At 33.2% G+C, this 13,559-nt stretch overlaps 1 protein-coding gene and 1 long non-coding RNA gene across 5 annotated transcripts; one reads left to right on the plus strand and one right to left on the minus strand.

Moving 5' to 3' along the window:
• Window positions 1-2,442: 2,442 nt before the first annotated feature.
• LOC141691973 (polygalacturonase-like) lies at window positions 2,443-3,592 on the minus strand. Its single transcript, XM_074496721.1, has one exon. It carries the CDS (start codon window positions 3,367-3,369, stop codon window positions 2,443-2,445), a length of 927 nt encoding a protein of 308 aa, XP_074352822.1. The 5' UTR covers window positions 3,370-3,592.
• A 3,912-nt stretch (window positions 3,593-7,504) lies between these two features.
• On the plus strand, window positions 7,505-13,107 carry LOC141693783 (uncharacterized). Of its 4 annotated transcripts, none has more exons than XR_012563248.1 (4): window positions 7,505-7,941; window positions 9,307-9,372; window positions 9,501-12,643; window positions 12,765-13,107. It is a non-coding gene; the product is annotated as an uncharacterized LOC141693783 (long non-coding RNA). The 4 variants fall into 4 exon arrangements; XR_012563249.1 differs by having other exon boundaries at window positions 12,778-13,107; XR_012563250.1 differs by having other exon boundaries at window positions 9,501-9,931; window positions 11,146-13,107.
• Window positions 13,108-13,559: the final 452 nt, after the last annotated feature.

Here is a 13,559-nt window from a genome sequence, read left to right on the forward strand (position 1 = left end):
GTATGATGCGTGCTTCTTTTGAGATGTTTAATAAATCTGTCACTGCTTCTCTTGAGTCAATAAATGCAAAGTTGGAGATTTTACATGTCCATGATAAGAAGATGAGTAGGGCTATAGATTTTGAGTTTGGTGCGCTGCATGAGGGCATGGTTACCATTGCTAAGGCCTGGAAAGAAGAATTTGTCAAGCTTTTATATCAACTTGGTACAGAAACCAAGTACATATCTCAGCAGGTTTCTACTCGAAGCATGCCATGGCACCAGAAAAAGGACTGGCTTGGTGATTCGACTCTGGCCGAGATTACCTCCCCTTTGCCCATGCCTGCAGTTCCTCCACCTGAAGCTTTTGGGATGACTCGTGCTGTCTATCGCTCACATATCTTGGAATGGCTCCGCAAAAAGGGATGGGAAAGCTCCAGATGAAGGTCAGTTGGACAAGCTCTTCACTGAGTATGGTGCTCTGCCAGCCTATCACAACAAGAGAAAGAGAAAGACTCGAGATTCTGTTCCTGTCGAAGTTGATCATTCTGACTAGATTTTCTATCCACCTTTTATGCTGATGAGGGGGGGGGGAATTCATAGTTATTTATGAGTATTAATCAGTTTCTATCTCAGACGATTGCTTCACCTGTTTATGTTTTCTTTAAGACTCGGTTTTTGTTTGTGATGGTTTGATTGGGTAGCACTGGTTTATGTGCTGAATTATGTGATGGTTTATTTAATTTATTTAACTGTCTCATTTGATAATCCATAGGTTTCATTTGCATATTAATATGATTATCATTTGATTGTTGCACATATACACTATTATACACTGTTATTATCTAACATTGTGCAACTGGTGATTAAAGTATTTTTGATAGGGGGATCATATCATTTCTTTACCTTTGACATCATCATAAAAGGGGGAGAATGTTAGTCCGAGATTTCTGATGATGCATTATTCCTTGAAGAATTCTACAGCAAATCAGATTGGTTAGATTGTTAGTTAGTTAGATAAGTATTAAAGTTTTGTTTAATGTTAACTTAGTTAACTGGATACTCTTTGACTTATCTTTTCTAAACAAACTCTATCTTGGATAAACTTCATCTATTTCAAATCTCCTTATCTTTATCAAGTTTATCTTCTCTTGTGACAAACTAACAGATTGTTTTTAACATACTTATTCAAATATTTTCGAACTTGAGCTTATCTAGTATTATCTTTAAAACAGTTTGAAATACAATCCTATCTGTTAAGTTTTACTAGTTTTTCCAGAAATACAACTCTCTGCACTTTTCATCTTACTCTTTTCTGAGAAAAACACTCTCTTAATTAAATACATTGCTTATCTAGTTAATTAAGAGATATGGTCGAGTTGTAATTTTTCACATTTTATTCTTTGTACTCGAAAGGTGTATTGTATCACTTGTCCCGGGTTGTGGGAGGTTGATTACAAGAGAAAGGCCAAGTAGTTGTGTGCTAGGGAAATGTTTCTTTCAAGTGGGCCAATTTTGTAATCAAGGAAAGTTTGTAAGTACTTTGTTTTAAGTGGATATAATACATTCTCTATGTTAGTTGGCATGGGGACTTGGATGTAGGCCATAGACTAGGTATAGGGGCCGAACCAAGTGAAAAACTCTTGGTGTTTTTGCATTGTTTTATTTCCAGCATTGCAAGTTTAATTTTCTGCAATTTATATATTGTTGTTAAATAGGGTCTGTCTCATATAGATACAGTCTGTCTCATTTGCAATAGAGACTATCCCATTTATGAACAGTCATACCTTAACTACCTTAACTGTAATTCGAGTGTGACTACGAATTTCAGGGTGGTAGGGAGATGGTGGAAAGTGATGAAAGGAGTGGTAGCTGAGACACTGCTTATGTAGGCAGCAGTAGCACCAGTGTCCAGATGTGTGCAGTTGTGACGAGAATGATAATTTTGGAAAATTAGTTGGGATGATGACACATAATGAGCTTTTCGAGCTCCACCAGTGAGATCAAATGCCCAACTCTCCTAGAGATGGATCCAGACAACATTGAAAATTGAAAAGTGTTGCAACCAGATGTTGCAAAATTGAAAATTCCGAGCAACATTCCGTTAAATAGATGCAACGGAGCAACTTTTCTATTAAAATGTGAGACAAAATTAAGCCTATTTGAGTTTATCAAAATTGTACATGCTAACAACCCTTTGCTTCCAACACCGGAAAAATTGTTCCATTAGCCCCTTTGTGGCGCAGTGAAACTAAAATATATGTAATTGAATATTATTGAACCTCAAAAATGGGCGATTTTTAGAAGATTGAGTAGAAATAAACTGATCCAGATATGCACAAAAGAAATACATAGCAATAAATCATTACAACAAGTAAAAAAACTAAACTATGTTACAAGTAATAGTTTCGGTCTTAAAAAATAAAAACTTAGCGGGTATGTAATCTCTGGCTTTCTTTTACTGTCACTTTAAGGTGACTCGAGGAATCACTTCACCAATTACTTTCCCTTTGGCATTGCTGCAATAAGATGACGCTTTCTTCTTGTCACGGCTCAACCTCAAGTGCACATTATCGAACACTATATCTTCGCATGGCACCTTTTTGCTGCAGTCTATCTTCACTGCGGTCTCTTTTTTCGAAGTCCCCATCACATCCTTAAATCTTACCATACTCACCTTCACGGCTGAACTATGATCTACACATTTTTCATGGTCACAATAAAATTGATCAATGATGATCGGATTATCAGATTCTTGAATGAGTATATGCTCAAATCTTATGTTCCTAGCATATCCTTTTCCTCCCTGCCATGTCTTAATTCTAGCACCGTTGGTCGTGTTGACGAACACGACATGTTTTATTTCAACATCATCGACTTCATCATTATCTCCATGCTTCCCTAAACTCCCTACACTTATACCATGTCCTGGTCCGCATGTAATATTTCTGATTCTCAGATACTTAGATCCACCTCCAATCGATATACAATCATCCCCCGTTCCTATGTTACAATGCTCAATGTGGATATCACTAGACTCTCCAATATGTATGCCATCGGTGTTAGGGCTATGGCTTGGCGCCTCTATGTTTAAGCCAGAGATGTACGCAGATTTTACCCCATCCAGCACAACGTGCATCCGAGGATTGTCTTTAAATCTTAGTCCACTAAGTTGTACATTCTTAGAATTAGTAATCCTCAGGGCTGCAGGCTTGTGATTCCTCTTCATGTTCCACCATTTTTGGCCACGTCCAGAAATAATTCCCGAACCAGATATGTGAAGACCATCCAGGTGAGAGAAGTGTATCCAATTATCACAATTTTCAGAACCACACCTCCAATTTTTAGGTTCACTCGGTGCAGTTATTGTTCCATTGATCTCAACTCTCATAACTAGCGGTTTGCATGGGCCTTTAAAAAGCAGTGGATGTGTTAGAAACACACGATTTGGAGGAAAGTGCAGAGTTGCTGATGAAGAAGATGACCTGCATGTTGCTTCCCATGCTTTCAACAAACTTCGAGTGTCGTCTTTAAACCCATCTCCGATTCGGTTAAAGCTAATGGAAGAAAAATCAGTAAAATAAGAAGTTTAATGAAGATCATCATTATGTGATTTTAAGCTTTATATATCTCTCTGCATGTATCAAAGAATTGATAATGGAATATGAAAAATCGATAGAGCTTGAATTTATACAAGCTATCAGGGAATCAGAGATAGAATTCAGAGTTCTATGATGAGTAGTCATTCTAATTTCTATCATACTAGAAGTGGTCAACAGAGATAGAATTCACAGTTCTATGAAGAGTACTAGAGTAGTAATTCTAAAATTTCTATTGTAATAGAAGTGCCCTCTTAAAACACAAGCAGATGATTGTATATTTTGTTGTATTCTTCTATTTATACCGGTGCGCAATGCAAAGTTTTTTTTTAATTTTTGAATTAAACATTTGTATTATAATTTTAATTTTTTAAATACCCACTTTTAAAGTTGGAGAAAGTTTCTATTAAGCCGGAGAAGGAGAAGTTAACGTGTAATTTTAATAGACAGCGAAATGGTGTCGGAAGGTGAATTACTCTCGAGTCGGCGAAACACTGGACTCAAATATACAGTAGTATTTTATAGGATAACAAAACCAAGAAGTTATTTTGACCTGCTAACAAAACCAAGAAAGGCAAATGTACTGTTGTTAAAAATAAAATGTCATGAGCGGAGCCGCAAACGAACAGAGTCGAGCCGTCCGAGTCGAGTCGAACTTAGTTTATTTTTAAAACGAGCCTAGTCGAACCGAGTTTAATAACCGAGCGAAAAATGATGTTCAAACCCGGCTCGTTTATAAGAATCTTGTACAATAACTACAACCGAAGTAATTTATTTTACGCGAATCACCACTCACCTTGAATCTCGATTATATAATAATTGATAAAGTAATAAATTCGTTAAAATAATATTATTTTTTTTCAATTTTAACGTTATAATTTTACTTCCGACAAAATAAAAACTCGTTAAAGTAATAATATATTTTTAATACTAACCATTTTACTTTAATATGTTTAATTGTAGTATGAAGGAAATCAATTTTTGATGAAGTTTTTAACTTTCCTAAAATTTTGAAAATAAAAATATCAACTTTATTTACAATCTATTTCTAAAACCATGTTAAATCATTTGGAGCAAATTTGTCTTAATGCCAAATTAAATATTTTTTTTTAAAAAAAAGAGACTAAAGACAAGCGAATCAGTGAGTTCCCGAACAAAAAAATTTAAACGTAAATTTAAAAGTTTGAAATAAAAAATCAAACGCCAGGGGAAACAAATTAAAAAACGGATTTATTGGATTTCAAGATTTGAGTTTAATATTGAGATCTAGCCATAGTTATTTAAAACCCACGCCGAACTCATGGAATAATAACGATGCTTATAACAATATCAGTAAACCAAAACTATCAATATCTAAAATTTATTCTCTTAACATAACCCGTCACTAATTTCTCTCTGGCTTGAGAGAGTCGTCTGTCTTACCTTCACTTAATCCTAATTACCTAATCTTCTTTTTCACTCTTTTTATCTGTATTTATCTCAATATTCATCTTCATCTTCTCCTTTTGTTTATATTTCTTCAATAAAATCGAGATTTGTTTTACAAAACTTGAAAAATTCATTACAATTCTTCATTTTGGGTTTCAGATCTACTAAGGTAAGAGTTTGGATTTTATAATAAAATTCAGTTTTTGGATTCAAAATTTTTGGTCTAACAACATATTACAATTTGGTGTTATTCCGAGATTTTTGAATTTTGGGTTATTTTCGTATTATTATGTTTAAGTTATTATTTGTGTGTTTGATTGTCTCGCTTTATGCAATGTGTCTGTTTTGTGCGATGTGGTGGTTATGTTGCAAAAGAATTTGATGGTGTATTGGAAGATCTGGATATCTCGCATCAACAATACTTTCGGCATGTTTATAACTGGTGTCCGGCAGGTATATAGCTAGGGTGCGATTAGAACGATGGTGAAAATCACATGTACTCACCTCTCACAAAAAATATTTGTTCAAAACATGAGGCCTCTAAACTCAGTTGTTGTAACTGAGTCCTCTGAACATTGGACTATTAATCGAATTAATGTGAGAGTCAATTGTAAACTACTGTTTTCGGGGGAGATGCATACTGAATTGTTCGGGAAACTATTACCTTCATTTTTAATTTTCAGAATATTTGTATTCAGTTTGTTAAGCAACCCGAAAACAAAACGGCTAATTATTTAGCTCTATTTATTTTTCAACCTGGTTGTATGATCAGTTGGGGTTTGTCCCGATTGAGTCTCTTTCGAGTTATTAAAGAAATCTGTTTTTAATTTGGCAAAAAAAAAAGAAAGTAAACCACAATTATCGAGAAATTGAATAAAAAGAATTGTTACAAAGTTATATTAAAAATTATTTTTAATTTAGGATATATATTTATCTTTTATTTAGATCATTAAAAAAAATAACTTTTTTATACTAGATCCGACAATTCCAAAACAATTTATTTTAAGATCTAATTATTTTATTCATTTTTTTGTATTATACTAGGACGATAAATATTTCAAATAAGATCACGCAAATGCTTATTACATAAAAGGATATAATGACACGTAATACAAACACATATTTTCTTTGTCAACAAGTATGTAACACAATAACATATTTTAGAAATTAGAAAATATTCCATTATAAATTGAAAAATAAGTTTTATTTATATATATAAATAAAATAATGATATTATTAAAATTAGAATAGTTAAACATGTCTTAATTGATAAAAATGTGTTTGTCTAAAAATAAAATTAAATAAATTTAACACAACTCACACTTTTACTTGAACCCAACTTAGTTACTACTGGCACATATTTCTTGTAATGCGCAAGCTATTTTTTTCATAATTTATATTTTTTTGTTGTATTTATTTTAATTAAGATAAATTTTAAAATAAAATCACCATTAAAATTATTTTTAAAATTAGTAGGACCGTATTTAAATGAAATAATTATACGTGATTAAATAGTTATAAGTGATTTAATTTGAATGTCAATATATTTTGGATAATGTGTAATAATGTGTTTAAATAAGTTAATAAATTTTAGGGTCGAAATTAAGTACCTGATAATATACATATTGGTAACGATTTATTATTCTACGACGAACTGAAGATTTAACAACATTCTGACTGTGTATCGTCGTTGCCTGATGATGAGTAAGCTTCAAAAGAGTATAATTTAATTCTTTTTGAATATTTAGTAGCTAAAGGAGATCTCCACTTGGGATATCCATAAAACAAAAAATAATGTGGTTTAAAATTAAACTATTTTTATATGTAGTTGTGTGATGTTTCCTAGGTTTGAATCACTTTTAACTAATTTCTGGGTCTTTTCAAAACACGTCCCATATTTCTGAACACCTTCGTTTTTTCGTTACCACCTATTTTTAGAGATACAAGTCCTCTTTTGATGACATCATGATTTTCTTTTACATAATATTGCCGAATTGGATCCCAAAACGCACTAACCTTTTAATTTGTACCAACCAGTGGGTCAATTAATACGTTCAACCATACACTTATTAAAAGTTTATCTTCAACTCATTTTCACTGTCTGATATTTTCTCGAACATATTCGGTTTCCTCGTTATCATCATTAAGATCGATAAAATTTGCGTTATTAAAGGACGACACTTGTGAATCGGAGAAATTTATGTATGTGACACTTCACCATATATGACATGTACCAATATTTTTTTTGGTGTTACAGGTTAAAGTGTTACCATAAGTTACTAAATTTAATATAAGGTTACACTTTTTTAATGTTACAGTAGATGTATGACTAAATTTTTTACAGTAACACGAGATATAATGTTGCAATTTATAATTAAAAACATGTTACTAGAACTGAAAATCTAGGCGGCATTTCTATAATGTGCTTGGCTGTCAAATTTTAACCAAAATATTGAGCGGCCAATATCTATAATCTAACCCGCTCAATTACTTTTTTAAAATTCACTAACTAAAATTACTAATTCCCTCGCTCTTATCTTCACCGCTCTAAAATCTCTCTCTCTCTCTCCACTACTCTCTCTCACAAATCGTGTTCCAAAATCGGATAGTGAATTAGATATGGCCTTAGGTCATAATATGTTTGTGGCTTTAATCACATAGTTTCTACTGATTAGGGCTTGAATTGGGGATAATCAATAATATCTTTTCTTTTATCTTTTATTTCACCCTCTCACTCTTCACTATATATCATTCTTGGCTCTTCATTCACCAACAAAGAGGACAATGAGATTCTCTTCTGTTTAATTGAGTCTATCGGTTCAACAAGCAGATAACTTAGGGTTAATTTGTATTAGGGCTCTCAAAATTTATGGTTTCTTATTCTTCGATTCTTTTACAACAATTGGGCCTTTCAGCAATTAAAGTTTCTTCAACTGGTATGCTCCTTCTTGATACGTTTTATGAAATGTTGTCAATGTTTCTTAATTGCATTGTTTGATGCTAGTAGTTTTAGTCAGATAATTGGATCAATATATCATTTTCGCAACTACAATGTGTTAGTTTGGGAAAAAAATGATGTGATGCAAAAAATTATTTTATATTTCAATGTGATGTGATATATTTATTTACGAGAAATTAGAGAGAGTTTGAGGAACACTCCACTGTGCTCTTTCTGTAAGGTGAAGTTTTAAACACTTGCACATAATTAACAAACTAAGCCTAATGGCCTACGGGTATAGGTTGCTATTAGGTTAGAAAATCCTAGCCAAATTGCAGCTTGACATTGTTGAGATAATAGGGCTATTGTGGGAATTTAGATTAGCAACCATCTACTATTTCTATTGCTTTGTCTAAGTTAAGTATGTGAGACAACTACAATTTCTTGTTCAAAAAACTCACCATTTTAACAATCTGGCATGGAGAATGTATGATACGTTTTATGTATGTACCTGCACTTTAGCATTTACAGTCCTGTGTGATCAATCTATGTGAGTAATTCTCATCAAAATGTAGCCAACTTTCAAGCATTCACCTAGCTCTTTAGCCTTTGCAACTAGTATAGTTTATTTCTTTACGTTACTCGCTACTACTTCCAGAAGCTTGTCAGATTTTGTGCTTGTACAAAAGCCAATGGATCCTTTGCCTCTTACCCACGATCTTTTATAACTCATGCTAAATGCTGGATTGAATTGTAGACAGTCTTTTTGGCTGATGGATTGACATAATACACCTAAATATTTAATTTGGGTTATGATAATTTGGGTAATTTCTTAGCCTGTAATTATATTTATGTCAATAACTTGTTTATTAGCCTTTACTCTTGGATTGACAAAATACATTACCAGGTGTCACACCAACCCAGTGCCAGACCATTTTCATAACGTACCTACAAAGATTCTAAAATGCTCTTGTTTGCAACAAGGTTTCCTATATAGTTATCTCGAGATTTTTAAGAAATTCATTCCACGTGATTTTCAAGGGTTTCATAACATCTAATTCACCATTATAAGTTAATTGATAGCAGTTGCTGAATTTTTTAGACGTATCTCTTGTTGTTATGTATCAAATTGCAGGTCTAGAAACAACATAAAGGTAAACAAATATGTTTTCTCTAAATGCAGGTCTTCTTTTCTAAAGGAAAAAATATTTTTTTGCTTTTTCATATTGTGTCTCTTTAATATAATTTGCATGTCAAATTGTTTATGCATATTTTTACAACTTTTCCAACAAAATAATCAAAATCGATATTTTGTTTCATTGCTAAATTTTTTTTGACTCTCATTATTCTTGGTTTGATGTAGCAAACTTTGGACTCTGATCTTCGATAAAATATTAAATTTATTTAAAAGCTCCTCAATATTATCCAGGTAACCCCCCATATTCTCATTTTTTTCTTTTATTTGAAAGTTATATTAATTTAGTTGCAATACAATGATTCAAGATTGTTGCCTCTTTAGACTGTAGATCTTGTCTCCATAAATTCTTCCTTTTGTAGGCTAACTGCACGGACTTCTTGATTGGTGCAGCAAACTGTTGACGGAGGAATTTGGTAGCAATAAAATTTGAGCTTTGTAGTCGGAAACAAGATTTGCGACGGTGGTTCTTCGTCGAAAAATATGAACGTGTTTGGTGGTTGTGTTTAATGGTGGCTGAGATTGCTTAGGGTTAGTGATGACTTCTTTGCGCTCTCAACTTCTGACCCCTTATAATTTGCCTACGTATCCCTATTTATAGGGAATCAAGCCAACGTAGTTTTTGGTGAACACAAAATGTAATGGGCTTATATTTCTCATCCCGAGGTCCAGTAGGAAATATACTGGAAACCGTCTTCTACTAGCTTTAGGAATGTCCGCCGATCAGCCCCAACCACAAAGGCCCAAGGCTTGTCCATAGCTTCAATAGTTCGCGGATAAGTCATCTCCCTGGGTAAGGATAACCCTTCGCTACCAGCTGTTTCTCTAATCTATGGACGCAGGTATAGTCGTGGTTCACCCTAAATGTTGGACGCATCCTTGTCCCCCGGATAAGGAGCCCCTACCATATTATAGGACAAGCAATCCCAAGCTTTTGGGTGCAAAGTGCAGGATATATACTAATTGACTCCAGTAGGAGGCCTTCCGTCCAGGCATATCCCTGGAGGTCTGTAACCATGGATACCGTCTTTCTGTGGTTGCATTACAGAAAGGATTTTTTCAATAGAGTACCTGCAGCAAATATGTTAGTAGTAATAATAATTTTCTTCCTTCTTGAAGCGTCCAAAGAATTCATCCAAGCAATATGTTAAAGTCCTCTCCCAAGCCATTTTCTTCAATGAGGGTGTGCCCTAACATTCCTATGTGTTGGGGCCACCTCAAGAAATCAATCAAAATCCCTTTCCTATACAATCTGAGGGTGCGCCTTCTTTACAACACATAAGACGCGTCCTTGAGCTCCAGACTTCCTTTATTCTGAGGTCGCGCCTTGAGCCTTCAAAGTACTCCTGAGCCACACTGTATAGTGGGCGCTCTTTTACATTTCCAGGACTAGAGAGCTCGCCCTAATCTTCCTTGATTATAAGCATGAATGTCTTAACTTCATCTATTTGACCCGCTTTTAACCCGAATAATGTTTGAACCAAATTTTGGGCATAACACAAACAAAGCAAAACTCCCATCATTAGTAATCGGGCCTAGAGCTAAAAATAACTTGTTGAGCTGAATATCATTTTTTAAATTTTGATTTTTTTAACAGAAGTAGGATATATAAATCTTCTTGTATCATTTGTTTTACAATTTTTTTAGGTAAAGTAGAGGCTATTTTGCAAAGACCCCTGACTTTTCTCTTAATTTCTTGGGCCAAATGTTGCATTAAATTACGTTTGTGGATAGTCCTCATGTTTGATTCTGAATGATCTATTTATTGCTTATGATATTGTCAGAGCTCTTATTTAATATAGACTATGCAACAACAACTTTTACAGTGATTAACCTAGATTTTTATATTTCTTTTTTAATTTGACCTTTGGATTTTTAAATACGGTTCTCTAGGCAAGAAAACCCGTCATCAAGCACATATGTACTAAATAAAAATGTTGGTGCTAGTTAAAATGACATAGAGCATGATTATTTCTCTAATCTAGTTGTACCATTACATATTTACAGGTGGCTGACCTTATTCCAGTGTTTCTGAAAGTATACAAACCTAAACTATAGAAATTTTGGTTGATTACTATATGTACAAGAAAAGTAATAACCAGAATGAGAGGCTTAGGTTTGGAGGGATCCATATAGTGATCTACCTACAGAGTATTTGAAAGAGATATGTTCACAATTCAATCATGTATGAGGATTTAGGAATAACTTTTATGTAATCTGTTTTGATTTCATTGATATTAATAAAAGACTTATTTTGTTTTTATTGCGGGCTCTATCTATTTTAAGTGTTTAAATAAGATGTACCACAATTTAGAATAAAGCTTTTTATGGATTGTGATGAGATCATAATAATGAGACCTAAAAGATGATAACTCTAAACTTAAATAGTTCCTGGTCGTAGGATTACTAACTGGTAATTAATAATCCGCAAAGATCGGTACATACTATGGTTGCTTCATTATGAAGGATGTCCGTTCTCATAGACATTTGTGTGGTGACACTATAGCTAGTATGTAGGTGTTTATTATAGAATAAGTTCACTGAACATGACTCACGCAGCTGAACAACTGATGGAGTTCACTCACGTGTCAGCAATTGTTCACATAGTGATAGTTGTACAAGTATCCTTAGACTTGAGGTCATCATAGTCATCTTGTGTACACTGAAGTATGCTTTGGTTTAGTTATTAGTCTCCAGGGACAATTATAAGGGCTCTACTGGGTATAAGAATTTGTACACGAAGATAGTGTATGATCAATAAAGGATCTACCCCTTCCAGTGAAGTAGGGGAATGTTCAATGCTAATCTACTTATGCTAGTTCAGGATTCTCTGGCCAGAGTGAATGAAATTAGAAAGGAGTTTCTAATTTACATTAAATAGAACTAAGCATAGTGAATGAGAAAGCAAGTGATTAAATAAGATAGGCTTGACACAAGTTCCATGCCTTGTATTTAATCGTGATATTGCAGGGTAGAAGGAATTGATTGTACGGTAACTACTCACTGAATAGTTCTTGGTATTCTAAGCAGTGAATTCATATTATCCGGATAGTCGCGATATGCTGAGAAGTATCCCTCACGATGTAGAATAAATATGATTAATTAATTAATCATATTTAATAAATTAGAGAATTTATATAAATAATGATAAAATAGGTTTATTATTATTTATTTCTAAAGTGTTTAGAAATAGGATTAATAATTAAAAGGGGTTTTAATTATTAGTGAGAATAATAAAGGGTTAATAATAATAATATTTTATAGAAAATTTTCAGCTGAAAATTTTACCTATAAATATACTATTATAAATCCTATTTTTGCCTCAACCCAAAATTTTTACAAAACCCTAATTCTCTCCACCTCCTCCTTCTCCATTACATCGTTTTCTTGGTGGATACTGGTGGAGTGCTTCACACTTGAGGAGCAGCTTCTAAGGATCTCCGCTCATCGTTCTTGGATCGCTATTAAAGACCTCCATCTTTCCATTAACGTAAAGTTTCTTAAGGTAAACATACGGAACTACGAATTAAATATTATTTTTCGCATGGATCATGCGGAGGGTTTCAGTTTTTTTTTAAGATTTAAATTTACGTTTTCGTTGCGTTTATGTGCTAAAAACCCTTCAGTATTTTCCTCAAGGTCTGTGTCCACATTAACAAACAATCGATGCAAGGACCGGAGTTTATTTTAGTGGTAAGGACTGAATCGCAAGGATGGAAGCTGACCTCAAATCAGTTGAGCCCCTCACAGTGGAACTACAGAAAGCACATGAATTGTTTGTGGCAAGGCATGAACTTGTTAAAAGATAAATTTTATGTTAAAACTTAAGTTTTTTTTTTGTTTAATTAGAAATGTGGTCAATAGTTGTGGGTTTTGGATGAATTTGCAAACTTTGTTTATTTTTAGTTGACTTAAAACTTTGTATTATTGTGTTGTATATGAAATTTGGATTTGAGTTCTTAAGTTAAACATGTATTTAAGTTTTTAGTGTTACAAGTGTAATTAGTAAATATTTTTATGTTAGTATAAACATGAAAAAATGTTACAATAAATATGGAAGTGTTAAAAAAGAATGTTACAATAAGATATAAATATGTTACCAAAAGATTGAACTCGTTTATCATCCAGTATTACAATAGAAAATATGATGTTGCGAAAGAGTTTATTGCAAATTTTTTTTATATTACTAGATCTTTATGAGTGTTACAATAGAACTATGGTTACGCCTGTCTTCTGTAATTTAAGATGCTGAAAATGTAACCATAGGGGGTCTATTGTTACATTTTCAGCTATGTTACCAAAGATTCAAAATTTGTTAGCATAGACCCCTATTTTAGCACGATCAAATCCAACATCAAGAAATTTTCAAAAAGTGTAACCATAACGCAATTTTTGCTTTAGGTAACAATTTATGGCCATTT

Source organism: Apium graveolens, chromosome 10 (genome assembly GCF_009905375.1).
Source record: "Apium graveolens cultivar Ventura chromosome 10, ASM990537v1, whole genome shotgun sequence".
Lineage (NCBI taxonomy): Eukaryota > Viridiplantae > Streptophyta > Magnoliopsida > Apiales > Apiaceae > Apium > Apium graveolens.

Excerpts from the sequence above, each read along its gene's own strand:
- LOC141691973 (XM_074496721.1), bottom strand. The coding sequence starts at position 3,369 with ATGAGAGTTGAGATCAATGGAACAATAACTGCACCGAGTGAACCTAAA.